The sequence below is a fragment of the Sceloporus undulatus genome, chromosome 5 (assembly GCF_019175285.1).
Source record: "Sceloporus undulatus isolate JIND9_A2432 ecotype Alabama chromosome 5, SceUnd_v1.1, whole genome shotgun sequence".
NCBI lineage: Eukaryota > Metazoa > Chordata > Lepidosauria > Squamata > Phrynosomatidae > Sceloporus > Sceloporus undulatus.
Window position 1 is genome coordinate 99,134,469 of NC_056526.1, and position 17,089 is coordinate 99,151,557.

The 17,089-nt window shown below is 38.9% G+C and overlaps 1 protein-coding gene across 13 annotated transcripts in view; it reads right to left on the minus strand.

The window, feature by feature from the left end:
• The window catches only part of ADD1 (adducin 1), an 85,368-nt gene that overhangs the window by 21,721 nt on the left and 46,558 nt on the right, over nucleotides 1-17,089 (minus strand). For 3 of the 13 annotated variants that reach the window (XM_042466764.1, XM_042466772.1, XM_042466773.1), the window contains 5 exons: nucleotides 15,422-15,766; nucleotides 12,465-12,566; nucleotides 7,886-7,975; nucleotides 7,740-7,757; nucleotides 7,050-7,142 (listed from right to left, as the gene is read on the minus strand). In XM_042466764.1, coding sequence (XP_042322698.1) covers nucleotides 7,050-7,142; nucleotides 7,740-7,757; nucleotides 7,886-7,975; nucleotides 12,465-12,566; nucleotides 15,422-15,766 — 648 coding nt within the window. The remainder of the gene's footprint in view (nucleotides 1-7,049; nucleotides 7,143-7,739; nucleotides 7,758-7,885; nucleotides 7,976-12,464; nucleotides 12,567-15,421; nucleotides 15,767-17,089) is intronic. The other 10 variants (XM_042466765.1, XM_042466774.1, XM_042466770.1 and 7 more) reach the window with 6 other exon arrangements.

Consider the following 17,089-nt stretch of genomic DNA (forward strand, 5'->3'; position numbering starts at 1 on the left):
TCCTTCTGTGTCATGTCTTTTTAGATTGTAAGCCCGAGGGCAGGGAACCGTCTAACTAAAAAGATTGCATGTACAGCACTGTGTAAATTTACAGCGCTTCATAAATAAAGGTTAATAATAAAATAACAAAACCAATCCTTTTATCTGATATGAATTCCTTGCAGCTGTCCAATATCGTAGCTGCCAAAAGAACAAAAGTATTCAAGCTTTTCTTAGTGTTTCTTAAGTTTCCCCAAATTTTCAATTGCCAACAGAAGGGCATAAACCTGCAGAGTTAAGAAGAAATCATATCCTGAACTCTTATATGGATAAACTGCAGCCTTGGTACCATATTCCATCCCCTTAAATTCCTCAAACTGCCCTTCTTTTCTGCCTCCCCAAACGGGTGGCCTGCTGGTCCTGGAAGCCCTTAGGAGAGGCAATTCATGTTTCATTTGTTTCAAGCTTCCAATAAGCACTGTTTTTTATATATTTAAATGCCAATTTCAACTTCCAGATTTTGGGAATTTAGGGCATTTTTGGCTGTGGTCCTCAAGGGACCATGGGCAGAAAACTAACCTCTTGGCTCGGCAGAGTTGTTTACATCTGCCACAGCACATAAACTTGTTTGCAGAAGTTGAAAGGGTATCATTTTTGTCTCTTTCCTTAACAAAGTTCTTACTGGAATATAAGAACTTGTTCTAGTTCAAACTAAACTTTCTTTGGGCTGCCTTAGCCAAGCAATTTGTACATAATATATTTTGACATTACACATTGTTAACTTTCTATTGACCACCATTCTTTGGTAAGTATTTGCCTCCTAGTCATGATTTCTTGTATCTTCAAATAAAACATATTTTGCCATTTCTTCAGAACACTCACCAGTATAAACATAGGAACAATTTTTAACATTAGATTTTGTAAAATATCTTTTTGTATGTCTCTGTCACCTACAAAAAAAATGAATGTTCTTCAAGTATTTGAAATTTATTTCAATTTGTTTCACAGTTTTATCCAACTAATAAATATCAGCATCAATATGTCCTACTACAACAAATCTTCTAATAGATTATTTTTACATTGCTTGGGTGAGGATACATTAACTATTTGTATTCATGAACTGTTGCAATCTGAGCTCTTACTCGTTACTGTAATACACTGACAGCCATTGTTCCTGTGAATGTGGGACAGTAGTTCTCAAACTTTTTATCTTTGTGCCACTGTCAGAGTATGGACCAGAACCCTGGACAATCAATCAGTCAGCTTGTTTATTGAAACAACAGAACTTTATTGAAGGTTCCAAGATCAGCGATGTCGCATCACTCAGCTTCTAAGCTGAGACTGACCCCTCCCAGGCAAAGCAATGCATAAGTTCCCCCCCCGAAGCCAAAGCACTTCACCCCCAGCAAAAGCCCACGCAGTAGGACCCCTCCTTCCCAGCCCTAGTTCCCATCCTCCATCCCTATCCCCTGAGAAACGAAACTGCATTCCAAGTCTCTGCAGGCCAGCCTCTCAAGGAAACTAGATAACTCACACCTGGTTCAGCCTAACACTACATATCACCATCTCTACAAGCTATGCGAAGCGCAACCCATCCCCCATCATCCACAGTTAGAATACATCTGGTAGAATACTTCAGGATTCTAACAGCCACCCTTTACATCTACATGTGGATGTTGCCCCCCCACGCTTGTCATAGTATATACATATGAAGTAAATGTATATAAATAAAAATATTTCTTTTGTTTAGTATGTTTATTTACATTCACATATTTCAACATTTTATGTTAAAAGGAAATAGATCTCTTCCTCCTCTCTCAGCCGGATGCTCCAAGATCCCTCCTTGACTTTCTTTTCCCCTCCAGAATACCAAAAAGGAGGAGGAGGAGGTAGAATGGTCCTCCTCAAGCAACTCTTATGCCCCCAGAGGTCCCGCCCCATAGTCTGAGAACCATTGACCTGGGCCATATTTGTGTGGAAAAACAGCATGCACATTAAAGTTAATTTCAGTTATAATACAAAAGCCATGCCCTGCTAGAATCTCCCATTTTCATTCCTAGTTACAGTGAGCCCTTGATATCTGGTGTGGTTTGGTTTCAGTACCCCCTGTGGATAGCAAAGTAAGTGGATGCTCAAAACCCATTAAATACAATGGTGTAGTAAAAGGATGTCCCTTATATAAAATGGTAAAGCCAATGTTAGTTTTTTTAAATATTTAAAAAAATATTCAAGCCATGCATGGTTGAATCTGTGAATAAGAAGGGCCCACTGTATTTTGATTTATCCATATTGTATCTCAAACTTTTAGAGAAAAAAATCTTGATAGATGATCAATAAAATTAAGGTCAATTTGAAAGGAATCAATAAAAATAACATACAATTGCTATCTAATTACCAAACATTATCCCTATATACTGTAATCTTTTAAGCTTTTAACATAATTATCAGTCAGTACTATCTGCATCTCATTTTTCTTAAACCTCACCAATAATACTTTCTCTCTGTATCTCCTGCCATGTTTATATAAGCTATTTAGGTGTTATTTGTACTAATTTTGAACTAAACACAGGAAGAGCTATAGTGAATTAGACTAAAATGTTTTAGTCCATTCTGTTTATTCAGTGGCATAGACAACTGGTATCTGGGCACAAAAAAACTGTATTTTCTTTTCTAAGAAAAAAAGGCCAAGTAAGGCCCAGATTTTCTGCAAATCAAAAAGCTTTAGTTCATAAACATGATGGTGAATCTTTACTGCTATACTGAATGTAATTAGAAGTGAGAATGCATATTTAAGAGGCAAGATGGGAAAAGTGTTGTGGAAGATATTCCTTTTAACAGGACCAATAAAGTGAAAATAACACCCGAATTGTAATAATACATTCTGAGAATAAGAGCTTATTTCTTAGTTGTTTCTCTATGGCAATGAGATAATACAGAATAAGGACTGATGTCAAGAAATTATTTGTGTGGGGTGTTTGTTTTTTTGATTAAATTTTGCCAAATGATTGCATACAATATATGTGCCCCTCCAGTATTCTTTATTAACTCACATTTCCACTATTATTTATTTATTTATTTATTTCATTTTTATGCTGTCTTTCTCCAGAAAGGGACTCAAGGCCCCTCACAAGATAAAAACACTTTAAAAACTTTACAAAAATGTAAAAACAGTTAAAATAATCAATTAAAATAATACAAAATTAACATAAAACATGCAAAAGTTAAAAACATAACTGAAACACACACACCATATAAACGCCAACCTTGGAATATATATATATAATATTATATTTAAAAGCCTGCTTGAATAAAACAGCTTTTATTTGCTGGTGAAATGCAAGGGAGGCAGGGGGCCAGCTTAGCCTCCCATGGAAGGGCATTCCAGAGGGTGGGAGCAGCCACCAAGAATGCTCTCTCTCGTGTCCTCACCAAGCGAGCCTGGGATGGTGGTGGGACCAAGAGAAAACCTTGCCTTGAAGATCTTAGGGCTCGGGCAGGTTCATATGGGAGATATGGGCCTGTTCCAGACTGCCAAAATAAAGCTGCTTTGGGTCTCTTTGGAGGTATGCTGTTTAAATGATGCATACATCCTAAGAATCCGGAAGCTGCACCAAAGCTGCACTCCGGTGCTTAGGAATGGAGTGTGGCTTTGGCACGACCTCTGGACTCTTAGGACCCATGCATCGTTTAAATAGCATACCTCCAAAGAGATCTGAAGCAGCTTTATTTTGGCAGTCTGTAACAGATCATGGTCTCTCAAATAGTCTGGACCTAAACCATATAGGGCTTTATAACCAGCACTCTGAACTGTGTCCAGAAATGAACCGATAGCCAGTGAAACTGTTTTAACAAGGGAGGTACATGTTCCCTGTAACTGGCCCTGGTCAGCATTCTGGCTGTGGCATTTTGAACCTGCTGTAGTTTTCAAAGGCAGCCCCACACAGAGTGTATTAATTGAGGTATGTGTCACCGTAACTACATCTCATGTCTCAATGGAATGGGTGCAGCTGGCACACTAGTTTTAACTGTACAAATGCACTCCTGGCCATTGCTGAAACCTGGGCATCCAGACTCAGAGTTGAGTCCAGGAGCATACCCAAGGTGTGAGCCTAAGAAGTCCACCAACACCACTTTCAGAACTCGATCTTGCAAGAAGGACCAGAACCACTGCATAACAGTACTCCTAAGTCCCATCCCAGAGAAGTGGCCCACAAGATACCATAGTTGATGGTATCAAAAGCCACCAAGAAGTCCAGTAGGATTAACAGGGGCATACTCCCCCTGTTCAGTTCCCTGCGTTGGTCATTCACTAAGGGGACCAAAGCTGTTTCTGTCCCATAGCCAGGCCTGAAGTCTAACTGCAATGACTCTAGATAATTGGTTTCATTGGGAAACCTTTGGAGCTGGGAAGCCACCACTCACTCCAGCACCAAGAATGGGATATTAAGAGATTGGCGGATAGTTAATTCAGAATGGTGAGATCTAAGGAGGTCTTTTTCAGTAATGGCCTTACTACAGCCCTCTTTAGGCAGGATGGAAACCTCCCTTTCTGCAGTAAGGCATTTACCACTCCCCTTACCCACTCGGCCAGTCTCCCTCTAGCAGCTTTCAGGAGCTAGGAAGGGCAAGGCTCCAGTATACACATAGTAGCCCTCACCACATGTAAATACATGTGGTGAGGACCACTATGTGTATACTGGAGCCCTGTCCTTCCTGGCTCCTGAAAGCACCTAGAGGTTCTACAAGTTCTCTAACACTCTGGAAGACACTGGCTTCCAGTCCCTAATGAGTTTCCAGGAAAGAAAGAAAATTATTGTAGCCAAAGGGCACAAATATGGTGCTGTTCCCTGACAAGTTAAAGGGAGCCGGGGGGAGCGGCCAGCATTCCACATCCAATAGCTTTGAAAGCACTGATCTATACAACTAATTCTGATAAAGAGTAGGTTGTAAATCCAGGGCATTACATTAGAGACTGGGCCTTTCAATTTAAAAAACTGTTTTAGGCTGCATCTACACTGCAGAAATACTCCGGTTTGATACTGCTTTACCTGCCATGGATCAACGCTATGGAATTCTGGAAATTGTTGTGGCTTTAGTGCCACAACAAACTACAAATCCCAGAATTCCATAGCATTGAGCCATGGCAGTTAAAGCAGTACCAAATCAGATTATTTCTGCAGTGTGGATGCAGCCTTAATGTAGTTTAACCTGGCAAGTGAATGCTTAGAACAAAAGCAGAACACTAATTTTGTACCTACAAAATAACCTGTAGGGTTTTTTCCCCATTATCAGTAACATCACATCTGTGCTGCCTTATTTATACAAAGGTTACCAAGGTAGAGTAAAATATATGTTAGAAATTGTTTTTAAGGAACTCAAGGAAGCTATATATAAAAAAAAATGCTCCACCTTTTTTCATCTTGGATTTCCCCTGACTTCCTCAATCCTATATAACTACCCCAAATCAATTCAGCAAATCAAGACAAAACAAAGTTGCCCAATTGGTAGTTTTCCATGCTCTAGAAATGGTACATAGTGAACTGGGTTTACAACAAACATCACATCAAACAGTACAACAGCCATATATAAAAGCCTAAATCCAATGGTTAGTCCCAACTAGAATAAATCCATTGGATCAACTGCTGCTGAGCAGAAGATCAATTTAGGGAAATCTCACTGATTCAGTGATTTTCTTGCAATTAGGACTAGTAGTTGGATTTAGCTATAAGAATGTGAAAATAAGGTTAAGTGAATTGATTGTGTGCAATGTGCATGCACTGATGTAATTTGCACATGACATCATATTTTATGTCAAATTATTACAAAACTAATCCTCATCAGAACTGGAGATGTGATCCAAAAATAGCATGTTCTTTACTGAAAAAGAGTATCCTGTTTACTGTCACTGTCAATACAAAGTTTGATTGCAAGAAGAAGCAAGAAATGCTTTTGAGCCATTTATAGTGGCTGAACAATCTTTCCAAATATGCTGAATGAAGTCATACTAGTGCAGTGATGAATATATTTCAAAAGCTGATAAAACAACAATTCATTTAATGTTCTGCTTGTTCTCTGCAATTTCTAGCAGGATCTGGATTGCGACTGTAGTATAACTAGCAATTCATTGCCCAATGAAGAAAATTTGAAAAACATACATGAAAAATGATTTTCAACTTTTATTTTACTAAATATAAAATGGCAATTATTGACACTGAATGATACGTAAGGAGTCAACAACTTTAATGTATGAAATTATTTATTTATTCAGTGGACGTCTGTTTTTTGGGGAAAAATCTACAGCTAATGCTTAATGTGAATACAACGGTTCAGTCAAATGAAAATCATTTTTTTAAAAAAAAACAAACAGAGGGAGCACAAGATAGAGCAGATTCATTTGCTTCAAACTTTGCTATTTCTTTCTGAAGAACTTATGGTCTTTCATGTTTTCTTCCGAGACAGGACATACATTGAGAATGTGCCACTCAGGTTTTCTCTGGGGGTGTGTTTATATAAAAGTGCACCATATCAGTTATCTTACCATAATGAATATTTTAAAGACCACTGTCTTTCTATACTTTGGGACTGTTTTTCACTTGGTTACAGATTTACATCTATGAGTACTCATGTCCAATTAGCTTTTGTACAATCTTTGTAGGAAGTCATAATGAACCTTTACATGCAGTACCCTTTCAGGTCTCTCTACGTCAACTCTTCTTACAGAAAAACATGTGCAGCCATGCTTAACATATCTGTGCTGCATTATTCTTACTTGAGTATGTGGATATTTGGGAATTACACTGAAGTGTCTGGGATACGTAACACAGATCATGTGTAAACAAAGCCACCCCCAATAGCTCATTGTGTAATTCGTGCAAGTTATTCATGATTTCAAAGTTAGTAAGTATCACTCTTTTGAGCTTATTTTATATCAAAACAGGCATGTGCCTAACTTGCAGATTCATCTAGTTTTTTCTCACATCAACACATGTACAGAAGCTACAAACCAGGGTTCAAGAGATGTTAAAAGGTATATAATAGTATTTACAGCAGTATGACAGGGCAGTAAGTACCTTTCTAACAGAGACAGATTTAGCGGGACTAAAGGCCTGCTCTGTGGTATCGAGCCCTTCAATTGTTTCCGTACAGTCTGACAGGGGAGCATCCTGCAACAGTAAATTGAGTGAACAGAGCAAACCGAGCTCAGGCTTCACATTATCAGCTAAGAGCATTGTATCATGGGCTAAAAACATGCAGGAAAACAATAAATGTTGATGCTAAAGCAATGAGAATGACACAACATGCACAGATACATTAGCCCAACCGTGTCAATGATCACCATGATGATACTAGTCAAACTTCATAAAGTACAAAAGAAATAATTTGCTTATCTTTTCCTCTTACATTTATTTAGCCAAGCCATTAGTTGATATGCTTTATTGGAAAAGGCATTCCTTTGTAGGTGTTCAATTAGATGACTGTAAGATAAAATCTTCTCATGACAATATAGTTTGCACTAAAGAAGCCATTACAGATAAACTGTGGAAACAACAGTTTGAACTGAGCACTTTTTCAAATATATTCAGTGATACAAAGCCTGACTAGTTCTGAGTGGATTTTTAGCCCATAGAGGAGCAGCCTTTGCATGTCGCATGCACTGCAACCAGCATGAAAGGCAGCACACTGCTAGGGACATGCTTCCACGGCACTTTTGGCCCTGGGCATAGTTGCAAAGACAGAAAAATGTTACCTCTAACACTTACCTTATAAACAGTTACATTCTGTCAATTAAAGAATAATTTCATAGTGATGGATTAGGTGACAGTAGGAATTAACACTAACACTAAAAAAATAAACATTTTTAAAAATTAACACTAACTCTGCATTTTAAAGCAGCTTTTGCTCTCACCTGTACAAGACTCCTGTCTACAACAACCCCAGAAAGAACCTGTGACTGTGGGCCAGCAGTTTTAATGTCTTGCAGGTTTTGTTCCCGAATCTGAAAAGAGAAAATACAATAAATGCCTACGAAAACAGGGGAATCTAAACTACAGTATAAACTGTTCAACTAGCCAGTATGAGCTAGTCTTGGTCAAGCTGGCTTAGATATGTAAGGTATTTCTGTGGGTAAAAAGTCTATTACTACTACCACTACTACTATATTTTATTATTATGATTACTATCATCATCATCATCATCATCATCATCATCATCATCATCATCATGATCACCATAATTACAATCTACAAGGTGTTATCTACTAGATTGTGGACCATTAATAATTCAGATTCTATCCAAAAAACTAGAAATTACTGCGGTATTACCAGATAACATGACATATTCCAAGCAGTGTAACTTTTTGTAATCATGCTACTGCAATCCCATATATGATGATTTTATTCAAATATTTTAGCGATCCATCTTGAATTGCTCCTGATCCCATATCAGCACTGAAAACACAGTTATTTTGTTTTCTTAGAGGCACTGAATCTCAGTCTGTAGTCTTTTCAATGTTTCATAATATTTTCTCTGTGTGTGTCTGCTGTTCCCCGACACTGCCATATCTATAATCCAAGCTTTCTTTTTCTCAAGCAAAGTTACTAGCATATTATGTTCTAATTATTTGTAATCTTAAAGCTCCATGTGGTTTTTACATCACCATTTTCAACAACCTTGTCAGGCTTAAATTCCTGCCAGTTCTTTGTGGATGGCAAATGATATTTTGCTGCTGCTGCTGTTGCTGCTGCTACTATTATTATCATCATTATTTGGGGAAATTAAAAACTAAAACAAATACAGTTAAAACACAAGGATATTATTAAATATACAAAAAGAAATAATATATACATACAAAAAGTTAGTTACAGTGCGCCCACGCTATACGCGGGCGCGCTATACGTGGATTCCAGCATATGCTGGAAGCCCATGACGGAAGTGAGGGAGTGGCACTGGAAGGAAACAATGGCGCGTGCTCCTGTGACTTGCGCCCCATGCGCCGCCTCCGCAGACACGAGCCCCATTCATTTGAATGGGGCTTGAGAATCCATTTTTTTTCGCTTATGCGGGGGGATCCGGAACGGATTCCCCACATAAGGGAAGGGTGGACTGTAAAATGAAATTGAACTGTCAATAGAATTAAAACCATTTAAAACAAATCCATAAAACACACCCAAAACAAACAAACAAACAAACAAACAAACAAAAAAACCCAGAAAAACAAAATAATATGCAAACACTTGCAGTCATTTTGTACAGGCTTCCTGGAACAGAAATGTTTTCAAGTTTTACTTCTTATTAATCTCTGTGAGTTACAAATATCACTCTCTCAGAAGTTACAACAAGAGCTAGGGTTTGCATTAAACCCTAGGCTGCAAATTTGCTATTTTCCTCCTGCCACACAATTTGAATAAGATGCCTTTTTTCCATAAAGAAGGAATAAAAGAAAATACAACAAAAGAACATGCTTATTATTGAAATCACAGAAATCAGCAAATCAGCTGGGGCAGTGTTTTGTTTGAGTGGGAAAGGACATGGGAAGAAACAATGGATAAGGTAGGAATGAGGAAACGAGGAAAATGCCCATCTATACCTGTGTAGGCTTGCCATATCCCACCTGGGGGCAGGACTTTCCCGGTTTGGGGCGGGGCCACATGGTCCTGCCCCAGTTTAGGTAGAGAAAGCCGAGAGAAAGCCCCTCCCCCGGGACTCCCCCCCAGCAAGGCCCTGGAGGCAGCTCCACCCCTCCCCATGGCTGTGTGCCACCCTCCCCGCCTGGCTTAGCCTAGAGAGCAGGTCTTCAAGACATCTGCCACTCAGAGCTATTGCCAGCCCACTTGGTATATATACCCTGCAAGAGGCCTTACTTTCCAGGTTACAGTGAGCAAAGAAAAAAAGGCCATAAATCGTTCATGTTTCACTGGGAGTCTAAATGCCTCATCTTTTAAATGTATACCACTCAGTATTCTTGTAATTCTTTATCACAGGATTGTTTTTGAGGCCTTAAACACCTTTACTTGTAATATGCAAATTTCTCCCAAAGCTGACCAATGGGAAAGAAGTAATCAGCCCTCCTCCACTTGGGTTGGTTTTCAATGGCTTGGTGAAGGAAGAGATTTTGCCTTGCAAGTTGCTGGTAAATAATAGAAGGCTTTGGGGTAGCAAAAGGCTGCAAAAATAGTTTGACCCCCCCTTAAACATCCATGGCTCAGTGCTATGGGATTCTGGGAATTGTAGTTTCTTGTGGCACCAGAGCTCTTTTGACAAAAGGAAGCTGAATGGTCCACAGAGGAGGCGTTGCCTGGGGGCAGAGCCTCTTGCCAGCAGTGAGGAGGCTGCGATGACGAGGAAAAGCAGGGGATCCTCCGGTGGTCCTGGCCACTTCCCTTGGCTCCCTCCCTCCTCCTCCTCCTCTCAGAGCAGCCCCACAGCCAAGGTGAGCTGCTCATTCACACTCTCTGGCTTTTCTCTCCCCCCTCCCTCTGCACTTTGAGACCCCTTTAACTGCCAAAGCTCAATGCTCTGGAATTCTGGGGTCTGTGAGGCATTTGGCCTTCTGTCAGAGAGCTCTGGTGCCACAATAAACTACAATTCCCAGGATTCCATAGCACTGAGCCCTGGCAGTCCAAGCAGTGTGTTTTGGACACAGAGATCCTCCAAATGAATCCAGTCCCTAGCTTTTATATCTCTCACACACACTGCAGGAATAATAACCCACTTTGAGACTGCTTTAACTCAGTGCTAGGGAATCCTGGGAATGCTAGTGTTTGGGAGACATTGAGACTTCTCTGTCAGTGACGGCTCTGAGGCCACAATAGACTACAATTCCCAGGATTCCCCAGCACTGAGCAGTCTCAAACTGGACCATTTCCTCAGTGTGGATGCAACTGGTGAGGCATTCTGGGCACTGCAGTTCAACTACGTTTGGAGGGTTATGGGACGCCCTGTCAGAGATAGCTCTGGGGCCACAGTGTACTACAATTCCCAGCATTCCCCAGCACTAACCCAGGACAGTTAAGTCACTCTCAAACTGGATTATTTCCTCAGTGTGGATGCAGCTTTGGTGAGGAACTCTGGGCATTTCAGTCCAGCATTGTTTTATTTCGGCAGTGTATTTTGGACCAGAGATAAGGTGACCAGGCATCCTCCTCCTTTTCCAGGATATGCCCTCTTCTGTCAAATTTCAAAATGTCCTCCATTTGGATCATGGCTAAGAAGCATGGATTTATCATTACATGGGTGTTTTTAGCTTTTATTTTTGACCATGTCCTACATATTTTTGCTTGGGTGCCCTACATTTTGGGGTGAGGGCATTGGTCACCTTGGTCAGAGAGCTTTCCAGGGGTTAACTGCCATTCTGCTGTGGTGCTGGAACAAACCACCATTCCCAGAATTCCATAGCATTCAGCCAAGACAGTTAAAAGTGGTCTCAAACCAGATTATTTCTCCAGTGTAGATGCAGCCCAAGCCTTTTGCCTCTCTTATGCCTGAGATTTCAAAGCCCAGCCTTGGCACCACAACAAACTACAAATCCCAGGATTCCATAGGATGGAGTGATGAGAGTGAAAGCAGTGTGGCAGCAGCCTAAGTGTGCTTAATGCAGTTCTTAAGATGGTGCACCTCTTGCCTACAGAGTCTCACAAGACTTTTTTGTTTAACAACTTGTACCCATTAACTCCATTTCATGTCTCCTTTATTTAGTGGGGTGGAATACAGACAAAACAAGTCAAAATGAAGAAAAACCAAAGTCCCTTGACCAAAGGGTTTGGTTGTGGAATAAGCCTCTGAAATATGCAAGAGGCAATGTTAAAATAAAGCCATGTTCAATGCTCAAATGTGCTGTTTGGAATGGGGAGAGGGGGGTGGCCAGAAAGGGAAGTACATTTCCGTGATCTGTCTAGGAATAATGTCAAAATGTCCTCCATTTTGATCATGCCTAAGAAAGATGCATTTATATTAATATTTCTAAAAAAGCCTCAAATTTTTTTGTGTGTCCTCCATTTTAAAAAATGTGTCCTACATTTGAAAATGTTGTCCTGCATTTGTCCTACATTTGTCCCGATTTGGAGGTCCTCACTTATGGCAACCCTATACCTGTGGGGATGTTTGAAAAATTTACGGCTATTTAAATATATCCAGCAAAATACTAGCAGATCTGTGCTATTCTACCTGGTTGTTGCCAGTTTTAGGAAGATGACAAAGGACTTTGCTGAGCAACTGTAATCTGCACACTACAAGTTAAAGAGGCTACTGTTGAAAGCAAAGGAAAATTTTATAAAAAAAATAAATTATTTTTGTTTTGCCTGACTTTTCCAACTTGTTTGTTAGGACAGTTGCTGTTCTTCAATATCAGTGAATGGTTTTCAGTAAAAGATAAATAGAACTTCTAAATACAAACAATTCTTTTGAGAGCCCACCACACTATATGAGTCTTTTCTATTTCAACAAATATAAAAACATTCAGAGATAGCATAATGATTGCCAGTACAAACCTTGTTCCTCATTTCCTGGACCTCCTTTGGATTTGTGTTCAATGGAACAAATAGATTTTGGACAGCAGAGGTGGCAGTTCTATGTCCATCCTCTTTAGTCCACTGTAATATCAAAAACATTGCATAAATCAAAACTGTTAAAATGTCTGGAATGCTCATAGCAACAGATTTACAACACAGTAGATCATGCATATACACATCACTGAGAACTGAATCAATGATTATAGTTCACAACTTTAAAAAATAAAAGAATAACCATCTCTCACATCCGAAACAGTTATAATTAGCTGGTTGACATATTTATATATTCGTAAGAAATATGAAAAATACCACATACTAAAACCAACCTGAGTACAGAACTAGTAATGGTATTAAAGAGAAATGCTTCAATTGGCCTTCTAAAATTAACACAAATAACCTGAAAAAACAAAAGAAACCAGTAAATGTGGTTTCCAAAAAACAGATTCTTCTGTCAACCATGTGATCCACCAATGGCTGCAATCATATGCCTGCTGTCCCTTTGAACTCAGTAAGACTTAGTACAATAATATAAACAGCTTGTGTGCTGAAGCAGAAATCTAATAATGGTGGCAGATTTCTTTTAATTTTCACATCATTGATTCACTTCTCTGATATTTAAACACACCAAAGCCAACAGACAGCACAAGATGACAGGAATATGAAAAGCAATGTGATGTCAAGAACCAGACTCGGTGAATGATTCTTTACTATGAGTGGGCATCACCAAAGTTTGGATTCAAAACAAAACTCAGAAGGTAGCTTCTAGAACTGGGTGTTTTTTTTGTTTCTGCACAAGCAAATTGATGGATCAGCCTAAAGGAGGAGTTTGGTGATGTCAAGTTATTTTATATAAAGCTTACAGCTTGAAAGATTACAACAACAAAAAAATCCCATACACAAAGCACTTCATGATTTCTTTGCAGGAGGTTGTTTTACATGGCCAGTACATTTAGCATGTTGGAAAGAAGCTTCACATCATAGGTCTGATCTTTTTAATCTCAACTAAATTACAGGCTTAACCTCATTAATTAAATACCAATTGTTACTGCTCAGAAAATGTACTGAACATTAAAACAAACCTGTTTTACACAGATGCTACTCCCACCCCCACCACCCCCATAATTTCAAGGCAAAAAGATAGCCAGGAATATAACTCTTTAAAAGCAACATAATTTTAAAATGTTTTGCAAGTATGAAGTAAAAATGGAATGAACATGAAGCTATGGATACTCACTGATTCTTATTTTTTCACATTAAAACAACTCCAGCTTTATATTAAAGATATTTAATAACAATATTAAAAAACCTTATAAAACTGAAAAGTTTAACAAATCAAATTATTATAATCAGATACATGAACTGTAGTAACTGCTTAAGACTTACAAACTGTTCTAGAGAAATACGAAACAAGATTATGTTTAAACTGATACCCTCACTTTACATTGGGGTTCTCAACTTTTGATCCTCTTGCTGTTTTATATTTCAGATCCCAGAAGTCTCAGCCACCATGGCTAATGATGGGATTCTGGGAACTAAAGTCCAAAACATCTGGGGACCCAAAGGTTGGGAACTACTGGATGGATTTCAGATTTGAATTTCTTTTTATGCATTCAAAGAAACATAAAACCCATATAAACATCTTCAGGACACTATTATTCTCGGGGGGGGGGGGGGGGGAAAAAGAAAGAAAGATGGTATTTCAGATTTAACAGTACTAGACACAATTTAACTAAAAGAAAGAAAGTGCCAGATATTCCATGAATCTCTCCTCCATTCTGTCTGTGCATTTCTAGTTAATACTACATTGGTTAAGAACAACTATACTTCCCTTTGATAATTCTGAAAGGAAGAAAGAACGCAACCAAAATCTAGGGGTATATTTTACATTGTACTCAAAGAGAAAAATATGTATATAAAAGACTAGATGTTGAATTATACTATCACTAGAATGGCTATGATGGGTTCTCATTTAATGCCTCAAGTTCCTATACTATATTCTAATCAACAATTACAAAGCCTGCATCACACACAAATTTGAATTTTAGAACTAAGAGGAGCATATACCATCACAATAAACATTTCCAAACAGCTAACACTATCCATAGCATTTTGAAAACCTTTAGCTAAGACTGAAGTGCAAATTTAACCTTCTAAATAGCACTATTTAACTAATTCGTTCTGACAGTTGCCCAAGCTGCACTTTAGTCATGCCACACCCAGCTGGTACTAGAGAAAAGATTTTCAAATTATGGCCATATACTTACATGCAATAATTCATGCAGAAGGCTATGAACACTGGGAGGCTTTAGGATAGCAGGTAAAGGAGCGAGCAGTATGTAGATGAACGAAAGAGGTCAATTTATTGAGGGAGGAGCGCTTTAGGAAAACTAATGTTTACAGAACTCTAGCCTTTTCTCTTGTGTCACTGAAATTTAATATAATCCAATGCAGTCTCACCTATTTTACTAAATGTAAGTAGTGTTCAAGTACTTAACTATGCAGGCTGCCTCTGTCTAATAATGTATACACTGAGGAGTACTCATATTTAAGACACAATCACTCTTTTTAAGACATTAAAAGCAGTGATATAGTGTAAGATTTAACAAGCATCATTTTAATTACCAATACTGTCAGAAATGAAACTATTTAAGTAATTAGAATATATAAAACATCACTAATAAAACTGAGTTGTTAGTTTATTGCTACTGTTTCAGTTTGAAATGTATAATCTGTTCCTCTCCACTCAGAAATACCAATGAGAATTCATGTTGCAGTTAAAATATGAACTGTGACTGAAATACCTGAAATCAATGTCTTTGAAAAAACAGAATTTAAAAGGAAGTGCTACTGTTATATTTTATTCCCAAAGCCTCACAGTGCCTGCCACCAAAGTTGCTCTACATCATCTAACTATGAACAGTAAGGTAGGCACAGACCAAGCAGTTGGTAATACAGCTTGGCACGCAGACACCGGACGAGAGAGACTGCAGCAAGGGTTTCACGTGATCGTGTGTAATGTTCGTCCACACCTTAGTCTTCGACTTGGGGCTGCCGCCATTCTGCCCTTCTTCAGAAGCATCATCCCCTCGGCCAGAATTCAACCACCTTGTCTTCTCTCGCTGCTGTTTCTGAAAACTATGCCGCAGAGGAGAACAAGTGCCTGAGTCCCCATCACTAGCAAAAGAATACCCAGTGACACTAGCAGGAATCTCCACATCACTGTATTTTTTAGACTTCTCTCTCAGAGCAGGGCATCGATAGGGATAGCCAGTTCTGTAACCCTAAAGAAACATGACAGCAAAATACTCAGTCACTTCATGTGCACTTTATTTTGAATGCTTGCTTCTAGTTTTAAAGCCACCTAAGATAAACACAGCAACATAAACTCTCCACAACTGCATGAAAAGTACTTTCCAGATGATCTGAACCTGCTTTTCCATCCAATTATTTGGTAGTTCCACATTTCCAGGATCCATATTTCTACTTGCCACTCTCATCCTAACTGGCACTTCATTGCCTTTTAGGGTAACAAGAAGAATCTCACATTTCTCCTTGAATCTGAAGGAATGAAAGCATGAACATTTGCCCCATTGTTGTGGGGAAGTTTCCTTACAGTGATGAGAAATATCCCATCTCTCTTTCTTCAACTCCAAGCTAGAAATTTGCACTGGCTATTTTAACTGTGGGTAGTTAAGGAAAGAGCAAGTGTGATATAGTGGTTTGAACATTGGACTATGAGTCAAGGAAACCACGGTTTGGTTCCCTGCTAACCTATGGAAATCCACTGGGTGACTTTGGTTGAATCACACACTCTGAGCCCCAGAAAACCCCATCTTAAGCAAGAAACATCTTCAAGGCATACAACAATAAGTTAAGAAAAAAAATCTATTTAGTGCCAAAATATATCCCAGTGTTTCTCTATGGCTTCTATCTAGAGTTGGAGGGAGCAGCAGGGAATTGACCTAGATTTCCTATGAAGGCACAGTTTGAAGTCAGGGAATGCCACACACCTTTGTATTTACTAAGGAGTATGGTTTACTGGAGAGTCAGTGAGGTACAGTGGTTTGAGTGTAGGACTAGGACTCTGGAGATCAGGGTTCAATTCCCCACTCGGCCGTGGAAACCAAATGGGCATGTCCTTGGGCAAGTCACGCCCTTTTGGCCCAAGAAATCCCTATGGCAGGTTTGCCGTAAGGCTGCCATAAGTTGGAAATGACTTGAAGGCGCACAAAACAACAAATTTTATTGAATCCAACTGAACACATTTCTAAGTAAACATATAACAATGTCTGATGGTCACACATTTTGGCTTGACTACAAAAATTTGGCAATCTTTGTAGTTGTCTCCACATCACCCTTTAAAAAAAAGATGTATTAAGGCTTAATACATCTAGAATTATGGCAAAATACAATAGTACTGGCAATATCAATAGTACAAAAGAATAAAAAAAATAAGACTGGGGCAAAATCTTTTTTTGAAAAGGAGCCCCCTTTCTAATCCTAATAATCTAAAAATATTTTTCCTTCAAAAGTCTACAGCCTTCTCACTATGTATTTTCTTTTCTGCAAACCGAAACAAAATCTCCACAGCAAACCAATTTTGC